Source organism: Microcaecilia unicolor, chromosome 12 (genome assembly GCF_901765095.1).
Source record: "Microcaecilia unicolor chromosome 12, aMicUni1.1, whole genome shotgun sequence".
Lineage (NCBI taxonomy): Eukaryota > Metazoa > Chordata > Amphibia > Gymnophiona > Siphonopidae > Microcaecilia > Microcaecilia unicolor.
In genome coordinates this window covers 23212972-23225828 of record NC_044042.1, presented here as the reverse complement: position 1 = coordinate 23225828, position 12857 = coordinate 23212972, and the positions used below count along the sequence as shown (strand labels likewise).

The following is a 12857-nucleotide window of genomic DNA, read 5'->3' as shown; positions in this document are numbered from 1 at the left end:
TGCAATAACAGGTTGGGCAAATCCTCTGAGCTAAAGAGCCGCGCTGCAGAGGGGTCATCCGCTCCATCCGAGCGGGGATCCGTCTCCTCCAAGGAATCCGCAAAGGACCGTTGGGAGAACTCAGATACGCTGCCCTCATCTACATCGGAGGAGACAAAGTCCTCCAAGGCCTGGGAATCAACCCGAGGGCGTTTACCTCCGGGGCCTCAACCTCTTTACCAGACGAGGGAGCAGGGGCAGCGTCTTGCATAAGGGAGGCCTGATGCAGCAGCAAAACAAGCTCGGGGGAGAAACCCCCCAGACTGTGCACTTCCGCAGCCTGGGCTACAGCCCTAGACGCACCCTCAACCGGCGCTCGCAAGAGCGGGGGAGAGACATGCTGCGCATCCAAGATGGCGTCCGGCGCGACACTCCGCGAAGGAGCCGCGCGGGAAAAACGGCGCTTAACTTTAGCCGCTTTTGTGCCATCGCCCAAATTAAGGGCATTCATGGCATCAATGTCTCCCACCTCAAGGGCGGCCCAAGAAGAAGCCGTCCGAGCCGCGTGGCTGGCCAATATGGCGGAGGCGAGCCGCGAGGGATGGGCGTTTATGGCGGGAAAAACCGCCACACCGAAGGAAGGACCGGGACACTCATCGGTCACGAAACTGTCACCCAACAAGGGCGATCAGACTTTAAGACCCCCGCATCCCCTCTAGAAGCGCACACGCGATCCGGGGAGCGACTCTTTGCGCCCTCGCCCTCCAACGCCATAGGCCACGTGGAGACCAATCGGGGAACCCCCTGCCCGCTATAAAAGGTAAAAATTACCTGCTTTCCGCTCAGAGCTGTAACGACCTGGTGTCCCAGTGAGTAGCTGCAATAAACGTTTAAATAAATGTCGAAATAAACGCCTTTAAGGACGTTCAAAAATTTTTTTTTTTTTTTTCAACGGAGCCAGCGGGAGGGGGGAGAAAAGGAGGGACCTGGCGCCACCAGGTTTGCACTTGCTCAAGAAGAGCCCTCAACCCCAGGCACTCAACAAAACCTAAAAATTAGGCTTGGAGGCCTAGCCAGAGCTGCTGCTGTGTGTGACCACCACCTGCTGAGATAGAGAACATACTGAGGAGTTTCCGGCAGCACATGACCACATATAGGGAGGCAAAAGTTTGCTCTCTATCTCCACCTGCTGGTAGATGGACACAACCACCAGTCTATGGATTGATCAGCATGATGATATGGAATGATGTGATGGTTGTGGAAGGTGAAAGATGTAGCAGACTGATACACTTGGAAGATGAGGATTGTTCGACATATTGAATTGATAGGTTTTACTGAATTGGTTATATCCCTAGTCCAAAAGAGGATCCATCTCAAGAGAAAGCAGCACGAGATGGAGGAGACAAAAAGGAATGAGGAAGAAAGAAGATGGGGTAGGAGAAGAAAGCAACAGGGATGCAATAGTTTAGGCCTTGAGTACTGCAAACAGGCCCAAGTTTTCAGGATATCCCTAATGAATATGCATGAGATAAGATTTACATACAATGGAGGTAGTATCCACGTAGATCTACAGAAAGTATATTGATCTTGGAGAAAAAAGAAAAGGGATTTGTACACAGGGCTACAGAAGTGACTTTTATGGACTTAAGAGTTTATTTAGAACACCTTAGGACAGTTCTTATGCTGAACCAATACAAAGTATCCTATGAAGCAATAAGATGTACTTAAAGAAAAGAAAGAGGGATAACAGAAAGGAAAAAGGAGGGATGGCAGAGAAAGATGGTAAAACTTTGCCAAAGAACAAGGAACTAGGTGCCAGGTGATCCAAGCAGGAGTTGAACAGGTAAGAGAAGCTTCATGAATTGAGAATAGGGAAAGCTTAGACAGGTCTGTGAAGCTATAGGAATCACCCACCTCTTTCCCCCCGTAAGAGATACCAGTGGCTCTTCTCCGTTCTTTAGGCCGCCGTCGCTCTCGTATTGACAGTTTGCTAGGGGAGCTATCTCCTGAATCCTTGTCTGTGACCAGCCCTTCAGTTACTGTAGAATAAATGTAATAAATAAATGAAAACAACAGTTAATCAACTGTACTTCAGTAAAACACAAATTCATTCTCTGCTTTTTTTCCCTTTGTCTACACTATTCTAACTCAATACAGGAAATGATATAATAGATGGTACAGGAGGTGAGGAAGCAAAACTCATCCCTTGAAAGGAGTGGGCATCTGACCAGCTACACAGAGCAATGTCAGCAGATGCACATGCTTGGAGGAGGGGTGGGGGAAGAGGCCTGAAACCATGTTAGTGATAAATAGTACCAGCATTGCCCATATGTACTACCAAACTGGAGTATTAAAAAAAAAAAAACAGCAGCACACCATTATTTTATCAAAACTAGAGGAGATTCTGAATTGGTCTGATGGATTAGTTTAAACTGAGATGGGACATGAGAGATGACTGGGATATGTGATGTGTTATTTAACAGGGCTTTTATGTATTTCATTTTATTATCTTATGTTAATTTTTATGCTGATTTATTAGTTGTATTATTTTTACTAATTTTATCTTTGGGTGTTGAAGCTCACTTGAATTATGTAGTTATTAGATGTGAAATAAATGGAAACAAATACAATTTTTAAAAATTACAGGTAAACCTTTCAAGACTGAAAATCTCAGTAACAGCACAGACTATGATATGTGAATATCACTTTTGGTGTTTGCAGCCCTACTCTTAGTTTTGATTTTAAAAACATAGTTACCATGATTTTCCATCTCAGGGGCAGTGCTCTTGGAGTCTGCTAGGGTGGCAGAAGCAAGGCCCAGAAGTCTGCTTTGCTGCAAAGGCTGAGAGCTCACATAGGATGAGGTAGTCGGAGATGATGTTGGTGTAGTGGGGCTGTCCAGCTGGGAGGATTTGTACCTTAATCGACGATTACCAGACTGCAAATAAATTATTAAATGGTTGAAAATAAGTCATTACAAAACCCCTAAGTATTACAATTATCATTACTGAATCATTAGAAATGCAGAAAATCACTCTTTATTGCATCATAGGGTCTCTCTATAGCCGATGACCTAATGTATGTTACAACCCAATTTACTACTCAGGAACCTTCTTGCAATAACATAATGTATTCTTCTTTACCATGTATGTATGCACATGGTATCTATCTATCTATCTCTCTCTCTATATATATATACACACACATATACATACACCATGTTCTCAAGCAGTGGCCTAGTGGTTAGGGTGGTGGACTTTGGTCCTAGGGAACTGAGGAACTGAGTTTGATTCCCACTTCAGGCACAGGCAGCTCCTTGTGACTCTGGGCAAGTCACTTAACCCTCCATTGCCCCATGTAAGTCACACTGAGCCTGCCATGAGTGGGAAAGCACAGGGTACAAATGTAACAAAAAATATATATATATACCATGATCTGTTCCATATATATTATGTTCCATGTATGTTACCATGAATGTATGCACATTAACGCAATACCATCTGTAATCATGTTAACCGGAAATGGCAACCGCCATTACAGCAAATGCAAGCCACATTGAGCCTGCAAATTGGTGGGAAAATGTGGGATACAAATGCTACAAATAAAATTTAAAAAATAAATAAATCCTTCACCCTGTAGGACATATACCCAGTAGCCAATGGTAAATAAGCCTGACAATTTTTTTTAAGATACAATTTTTCACCCTTAACTTGTTTTCTTCCATCTACCACCCCTTCTTCTAGCTTTAATGCCTGAAAAATGGTATCAATATGTAGACATAGTAACATAGTAGGTGATGGCAGAAAAAGACCTGTACGGTCCATCCAGTCTGCCCAACAAGATAAACTCATATGTGCTACTTTTTATGTATACCTTACCTTGATTTGTATCTGCCATTTTCAGGGCACAGACCGTAGAAGTCTTGCCCAGCACTAGCCCCGCCTCCCAGTTAAGCTTAAATGTGAAAAAAAGTGATGTGATGCATTTGGAGCACAGAAATCCAAAGGATGCAAGAGACTGATGTGCACGGACCAGGAACGTCTGAGACCTTAGGGTCATAGTGTCTGAGGTTCTAAAGGTAATAAAAGATTGTGACAAGGTAGTGGCCAAGGTCAAAAGGATGCTCAGCTGCATACAAAGGCATAACAAGCCAGTGGCGTAGCAAAGACGGGGCGGTGGGGGCAGTCCACCCTGGGTGTCAATGGGTGGGGGGGTGCTCTGCTAGCGAGTCCCTACCAGCTCCATCCACCCGGCAGCTGTGTGGTGCGGCGCCTCGTGTATGCGCTGCTGTAAGAGAAGAAAATCGCCTCGTCGGCCTTTCCCTCACTCTGTCCCACCCTCAAGGAAATAGGACGCTACATCAGAGGGCGGGACACAGTGAGGGAAGGGCCGACGAAGCGATTTTCTTCTTTTACAGCAGCGCAGAGTCGCGCAAGGCGCCGGGTGGACAGCACTGGCAGACAGGTGGGGACTGGGGGGGGGGGTTGCCATGTCACGCCGGGGGGGGGGGGGGGGTACCGTGTTGCCCTGCAGCCGGGGGGGGGGGGGGGGGGGGGGGGGGTTGCGCGCAGCAGCGATCTGGTCCGGCAATTCTTATGTTTTAGGTTTCCAATTCACTTCCAAAGCCAAACCTGGTACATTCAAAATCATATTCGTGGTCACTAACCTAGAAATAAGAATTGTATACACCAAGGAGACAACTACCTCCAAAGAGAGCGATAACATACTCTTTGTTAGCTTTCTGAATTTGTCAGATTGAAAACCCTCGACTGCCAGGGCTTCCATGGGCAGGTTCTAGCCAGGACTCAAGGAAAGAAAATATGCAAATCTGAACGCCCCTTTCCTTATTATTCATGCTAGATTTGTCTAGACGAGCGGGACCCAAGCTCTACCCAGACCACCAGAAGCCACGATAACTCTAAGAACTCCTACACCTAAAGTGTCAAATCTCCAGACCTGTATACCCACACCGAGGCAAGTACAGAAGGGGTGCAACAAAGGCATGGGCACTGTCTCAACAGCATCCTCCAGAAGACAGAGTCTAACTCTATATAAAAGAACCCTTGTGATCTGATAAACTGGGCTAGCTGGCCCTCTAGAACTCTTGTTGGTATGGCCAGAGGTTATCATTCACTTGACTCATACCTAAACCTCCAGCACCCAAGTAACAAAGGACTCAAATACAAATCCAACTATGCATCCAGCTTTTCCTACCTAAGCGCACAACTATGGAACGCATTGCCAAGAGCAGTAAAAACTACGCTCGACCACCTAAATTTTTAGAAAGCTCTAAAGACAGACCTGTTCAGAAGAGCATACCCCACCGACCCAACATAAAAATAACTGGACACTTGCGACACAATGTAACCAAAGACCGTAACGGACATTACCTGACTCTTCTTCCCCCTTTCCCTCTCTAAGTTCCCCCCAATTGTACCTACCATAGATGTACCTCATTCTACCACAATATCACTTTGTATCCATTCATACCATGTATTTGTTCAGACCGGAAGCAGCTAACGCCGTTAATATGTAAGCCACATTGAGCTTGCAAAAAGGTGGGAGAAAGTGGGATACAAATGTAACAAATAATAAAAATAATACAAATTGCTCTGAGAAGGATCAAATTAAGTATAGCTTAAATCAGAAGTCTTTATTATGCACTTCCAGGGGAACTTTAGAAAAAAAAAGTTGCCCCCAATGCAAGCACATGAGATTTTAATTGAAGAAATTATTTCTACGCAATTGTGTGGTGCAAGCCACATCAGGAAATATTTGACGTTTACCTCCACAAAACAAATATTCCTTCTTCTTAAAATAAGACCTCAAAATCAGAAACAAAAAAAAGACCAAGAGGGTGGCTCATTCTGTGAAATTGACCTGGAAAGTTTACAAAAACTGTGTTAAAACAGTTCTTCTGGACATATAACATCAGTTTCATCATCCTGTTTTACATTAGAAGAAATATAATAGCATAAAGAAATCAAAATATTATCAGAACCCGATATTACCAACACTATTTTCAGATATTTTTGAAACAGAATTTCAGGAGAAAGCAATGAACAAACTGGAAAATGTAATATTCTCATGTTCCTATTCCTAGTCTGGCTCTCCATGGCTTCAAGCCGCCTATAGATAACCAGGATATCCTTAATGCCAAAGGATCCAATATTCTGTAAAGTCCCACACGCAGTCTGTAAGGAAGTCAAATGATCGTCCATTCCTATATATCTTTTATTCATGGCATTCACTGTTGTCACCATTTGAGAAGAGAAATCACACAACTGAGAAATTGGACTGGAAAGGAGACCACTAACAATCTTCCATAAATCAATGACTGCCACCATTCCTTGAGGCTTGAGGGGGGAGGGGGAGAGAGGACGTAAGGAGCAGGAGAAGGGACCAGCACCCTCTAGGTTCTGTGGACTCGCCTCTGCCAATCCCAGTCCTCTAGTTTGTTCCCAAAGGGCTGCTGCCTACAACATTCCCCAGGCTTGGTCTACTGTACGCTCCACTGGTAATCTGGCCTGTAGCCTTCCTGGGAGTAGCCTACTCATTATTACTGACCCAGGCCACATGTCTGCACAACCTGCTAGAGTCTGAGATTTACTGAGTTGCTCAAGGCAGCACCAGCCCCCTGTAAGAGAAGTGAAGCTGTTTTTTTTCTGGCTCTATCTGCTGGCAGAGGACATAATCCACTCGTCTGAACTGATCTGGCAAGGACAATAAAAACTTGAGTTTAGGCCTATCAAATAGCAAGCCTATACTACAGGGGCATAGTCAGACACCCAACTTTGAGTGGGCCTGGACCCAAGATGGGTGGGCAGAATAACCCCTCCCTGTCCCACAGGTGATTTGGTCTCTCCTTGTCTCACCTGCATGCCATCTGCTATTTACAAGGTATACAGGAGGGACAGTTGTTGGGAGCTTTCAGCTGGTGGGGCTTGGGAATCCCTGTCAACCACACCATAGGTGTGCTGCTACTGGGTGGGCCTGAGCCCAAAGTGGATGGGCCTGGGCCCACCCAGGCCCACCCTTGGCTACGCCACTGCTATACTAAATGCATAATGCTTGTACATTGAATGCAAATCTGAATATTCAGCACTGCCATCTATTTATTTATTTATTGCATTTGTATCCCACATTTTCCCACCTCTTTGCAGGCTCAATGTGGCTTACAATACATCATGAATAGTGGAAACATATAAGAAAATATACATTTAGCATTACAGAAGGAACATGGGTTATATGATAATGGTAAAACATATTAGTAGTTTAACAAGCAAATATTATAAGGCAGCTCTGGATATTTGTATAGGAGTTCACATTTGTTGATCTTTGTGGTATGCCCTGTCAAAGAGATGGGTCTTCAGTAGTTTGCGGAAGTTGGTTAGTTCATAGAGCGTTTTTAAATTGCGCGGCAGCGCGTTCCAGAATTGTGTGCTCAGGTAGGAAAAGGTTGACGCATGCGTTAGTTTGTATTTTAGACCTTTACAGTTGGGGAAGTGAAGCTTGAGAAATGTGCAGGATGATTTTTTAGCATTCCTGGGTGGTAATTCTATCAGGTCTGACATGTAGGCTGGGGCGTCTCCGTGAATGATTTTGTGAACTAGGGTGCATATTTTGAACCTGATGCGTTGAGTGGGAGCCAGTGTAGCTTTTCTCGTAGGGGTTTAGCACTTTCATATTTTGATTTGCCGAATATGAGCCTAGCAGCAGTATTCTGAGCTGTCTGAAGTTTCTTGATTATTTGCTCTTTGCAGCCAGCGTAAAGTGCGTTGCAGTAATCTAGATGGCTGAGTACCATTGATTGTACCAGGTTGCGGAAGACTGCCCTTGGGAAGAAAGGTCTTACTCTTTTTAATTTCCACATTGAGTGGAACATCTTCTTGGTTGTGTTTTTCGTGTGACTCTCTTGTTAGGTGTCGATCAATGGTAACCCCAAGAATTTTTAGGGTGTCCGAGATTGAAAGATTCAATTTTGGTGTGTTAATTGTGGTGAATTTGTTCATATTATGTTGCGAGGTGAGTATTAGGCATTGGGTTTTTTCTGCTTTGAGTTTCAGCTGAAATGCGTCCGCCCATGTATGCATGATGTGTAGGCTTTGGTTGATGTCACTGGAAATTTCCTTTAGATCTTGTTTAAATGGGATGTAGATCATCACGTCATCTGCGTATATGTATGGGTTAAGGTTTTGGTTTGATAGTAGTTTCGCCAAGGGTATGTATTAATTTAATCGCTAGCACCAGCACAACAATTAATTTGGTTGTTATATTGGACTAAAATCTGGCTTTGTAATTTGAATGTAACTGCTTGATAACTGACTTTGAGAATGATATGAGACAGAAATCCAAGAAAGTGGAATTGTCAACAGCACATCAGTCAAATGTTTTGAGCTCACAAAAGTAAACGGAGTCGGAAAGTGTCTTAACCAGCCCAATAAGACTCAGGTAATATACCCTAAGTCAACAAAGTTCCAAACGGAAAAGCTCAAATACAGCAGAATCTGCATTAAAAAAAAAAAAAAAAAAAAAAGGCTGGCCAGAGCTCAGCTTCCTTTATGGACGTTTATGTAAGGTAACAATTAAGGAAGACTATATTTTGATAATGTTCAACTTTAAGCCAGACACTAAGAGGTGCAGAATGTTACATATGTACATAAGTATTGCTATACTAGGACTGCACTTTTTGTCCTTTAGATTGTAAGCTCCTTTGAGCAGGGACTGTCCTCCTTAATTGTACAGCGCTGCGCAACCCTGGTAGCGCTTTAGAAATGTTAAATAGTAGTAGTAGTAGTAGTCCATCAGGCCCAGCATCCTGTTTCTAACAGTGGCCAATCCAGGTCACAAATACCCGGCAAGATCCCAAAAAAGTACAAAACATTCTATACTGCTTATCCCAGAAATAGTGGATTTTCCCCATTTAATAATGGTCTATGGACTTTTTCTTTAGGAAGTTATCCAAACCTGTTTTAAATTCTGCTAAGCTAACTGCCTTTACCACATTCTCTGGCAACGAATTCCAGAGTTTAATTACAGGTTGAGTGAAGAAATATTTTCTCTGATTCGTTTTAAATTTACTATTTTGTAACTTCATCGCATGCCCCCTAGTCCTAGCATTATTGGAAAGCGTAAACAGATGCTTCACATCTACCCGTTCAACTCCACTCATTATTTTATAGACCTCTATCATATCTCCCCTCAGCCGCCTAATCTCCAAGCTGAAGAGCCCTAGCCACTTTAGCCTTTCCTCATAGGGAAGTTGTCCCATCCCCTTTATCATTTTCGTCACCCTTCTCTGCAATTTTTCTAATTCCACTATATCTTTTTTGAGATACGGTGACCAGAACTGAACACAATAAATTTGAGGTGCGGTTGCACCATGGTGCGATACAAAGGCATTATAATATCCTCATTTTTGTTTTCCATTCCTTTCCTAATAATACCTAACATTCTATTTGCTTTCTTAGCCGCAGCAGCACTCTGAGCAGAAGGTTTCAACGTATCATCAATGACGACACCTAGATCCCTTTCTTGGTCTGTGACTCCTAACGTGGAACCTTGTATGACATAGCTATAATTCGGGTTCCTCTTTCCCACATGTATCACTTTGCACTTGCTCACATTAAACGTCATCTGCCATTTAACCATTGACCGTAATCTCACACTTGAATGTCATGTTAAGAATACAACTAGGAAGGTGTTTCAATCAATGTGGAAACTTAGAAGACTAAAACCTTTCTTCCCAAGAGGCGTTTTTCGCAACCTGGTACAGTCAATGGTGTTGAGCCATCTAGATTATTGCATTGCGTTGTATACTGGCTGTAAAGAGCATATCATCAAGAAACTTCAGACATCCCAGAATACAGCAGCTAGGTGCATTTTTGGTATGTCAAAATACGAAAGTGCAAAACCCCTAAGAGAGAAGCTCCATTGGCTCCCAATTAAGGAACATTCTGTGTTCAAAGTTTGCACACTGGTTCATAAATTCATTCATGGAAATGCTCCGGTATACATGTCAGACCTTATTGATTTACCTCCCAAAAATGCTAAAAAATCAGCACGTACATTCTTGGGACTCCACTTCCCTAGTTGTAAAGGTTTAAAATACAAATTAGTTAATGCGTCCTGCTTTTCTTACATTGGCACGCAGCTGTGGAATACATTACCACTTGACCTAAAAAATATTCACAACCTTATCAACTTTCGAAAATCACTAAAGACCTACCTTTTTAACAAGACTTACCATAATAATCAATAATAGAAACTCCAACACATCACTACTTACTAGATAATCTGTCTGTTTTCTGATTTATCGAATTCTATAATCTGTTTTCTGATTTATTGAATTGATTATATCCATTATGTTACACTTGTTCTTTAGTAACCAATTGTTTTATCTACTGTTGATTGGCGATTGTCAGGATGTATTATTGTAAACCACACTGAGTCTGCAAATAGGTGGGAGAATGTGGGATACAAATGCAACAAATAAATAAATAAATAAATTTAGACGCCCAGTCTCATAAGGTCCTCTTGTAATTTTTCACAATTCTCCCGCAATTTAACGACTTTGAATAACTTTGTGTCATCAGCAAATTTAATTACGTCACTAGTTACTCCTGTCTCTAGGTCATTTATAAAAAGCAGCGGTCCCAGCACAGACCCCTGGGGAACCCCACTAACTACCCTTCTCCATTGAGAATATTGACCATTTAACCCGACTCTCTGTTTTCTATCTTTTAACCAGTTTTTAATCCACAATAGAACACTACCTCCTATCCCATGACTCTCCAGTTTCCTCTGGAGTCTTTCATGAGGTACTTTGTCAAACACCTTCTGAAACTCCAGATACACAATATCAACCGGCTCACCGTTATCCACATGTTTGTTCACCCCTTCAAAGAAATGTAGTAGATTGGTGTTTTTTCATGGTCAAGTAAACAGACTCTAGGACTTAGTTGCACATCAGATACAGAATCTTCTTCCATCAGAAGTATATGAGATTCTGACAAATTCCCTGCTCATTTCCAAGAGCACTTAAGAGAGAACTTAATAAAAGTTATCAGTATCAAGGACTAATCTGCACTGCACAGAAGACTACAAAATACCAAGAAATGCCATCAGAGGCCAGCTCAGTGTAAAAATTCCAAAGACCTGGATTTGATTCTTGAGAGGTGCACGGGGACAGAAATCTTACCCATCTCCATCCATTCCCACTGAAATCTTACCCATCCCCACAAGAATTTAACTTGTCCCCACTCAGTCCCGCAAGGATTTAATGTACATAAAAAAAAAATTCCAATCGGCTCTCTGTCTCTCTCTGGGTTCGAGCCACAGCACTGCAGGCAAGGAAGGAACGGAAGTTGGAACACACTAATGTGCAAATCTAAGACTTGTCTCTGATTCACTGGCACTGTGTGCTAAGAGGTCGCCACATCCATGGACCAGTAGGTCAGGTGACATCTGATGCTCGTGCCTGTGTCAGAGCTGAGGTCTGCGCATGAGCCCGGGAGCAGAGAGGATTAATAGTAACATAATAAGTGACAGCAGATAAACAGTCCACCTAGTCTGCCCAATAGTCACACTCATTATTAATTCATGATTAAATCAACAATGAACGTAATATTATATACTTGATTATGATCTCTCTTTGGTGTTTCGGGGACACAGACCACAGAAGTCCGTCCGGCCCTATCCTTATGTTCCAACTGATGGAGTTGCTGTCGATGCCCATTCCAGCCTATTCGTCTTCTCATTTGTGGGACACAGACCGCAAAAGGCTGCAAGTGCAGCGTACACTTCCACTGGAACCCCATAGGAATTGTTTCCATCCCCACGGGAACCCAGTGAACCCCATTCCCGTGTAGGTCTCTATTTGATTCCTGGGACAGCTGAGGTGAAGTTCTGTCATCAGTCAACACCACCACCTAGTGGCCAGACATCTACCTTCTTCCTAGTCAGGGGTAGAATGGTTTTGAGAGATTCAATCCAATGATTGGCACACACCACCAGCAAAATAATTCTCAAAATATGGGGTCTTTTTTTTCGGGCCTCAAAACCAGCATGCTAAACTGACTCTTCCCTGATGGGTCAAAGGAGCACTTTCCACATCCAGCTGTGTCCTGGCTGGCTCTTGTACACCAAGAGACTTCAGGGAGAACATTGAGGGTTGTTTTGTATCTACAATGGGAGAAGTTCTTGAATCCAGTGTGGACACATCAGAAAAATTAACAAAAGCCAGATCTAAAATGAAAAATAAAAAGACCAGAAGAACATCTTGGACTGCACAATTTATTTTTATTTACTTTATTGGGGGAGGGAAGGAGCAGCTCTGGCGCTGCATTCAGCATCTCTAAGGAAGACTCAGTGGATGACCCACATGGGTAATCAAAGCTACTTGCCAAGGCCTTCTCTGTCCTGCCCACCAAGTACAGATGCTGACTGCTGCCACCCTGAAGGGGTGCAGAACATAAAGGGCGATGCTGGAGACCTGTTGGAGGGGGAGGGGGGAGAGCGAAGAGAAAGGGAGATGCTGACATCTTTGGGGGGGAGGGGAATAAGGAAGGGGAGATGCTGGATAATAGATGAAGGTAGGAGGGGAGATCATGGAACTGCCCAGGGAGGAGGTGGGGGGGGGGGGAGCATGGCTGAAGGTTCATCTAGTGCATTAGATACCCTTCAGCCAGCCCTGTTTGAAGCAAGAATACCTGCAGAACACCGATACATAAATCATCAAAAGAAATAATTAAAAAAAAAAAAAAAAGACTGAAAACACTGAAAACCAAATGGTTGTAGAGGAATAAAGGAAGGTTTGAAAGATTAGATATCAAGAAAAATAAATGCTCCTGGAAGTAACGGGAAGGGAGAATGAGGGT

At 43.3% G+C, this 12857-nt stretch overlaps 1 protein-coding gene across 9 annotated transcripts in view; it reads right to left on the bottom strand.

The window, feature by feature from the left end:
• The window catches only part of PPP1R12B (protein phosphatase 1 regulatory subunit 12B), a 219397-nt gene that overhangs the window by 97199 nt on the left and 109341 nt on the right, over window positions 1-12857 (bottom strand). For all 9 annotated transcript variants that reach the window (XM_030220573.1, XM_030220570.1, XM_030220572.1 and 6 more), the window contains 2 exons: window positions 2737-2917; window positions 1894-2018 (listed from right to left, as the gene is read on the bottom strand). In XM_030220573.1, coding sequence (XP_030076433.1) covers window positions 1894-2018; window positions 2737-2917 — 306 coding nt within the window. The remainder of the gene's footprint in view (window positions 1-1893; window positions 2019-2736; window positions 2918-12857) is intronic.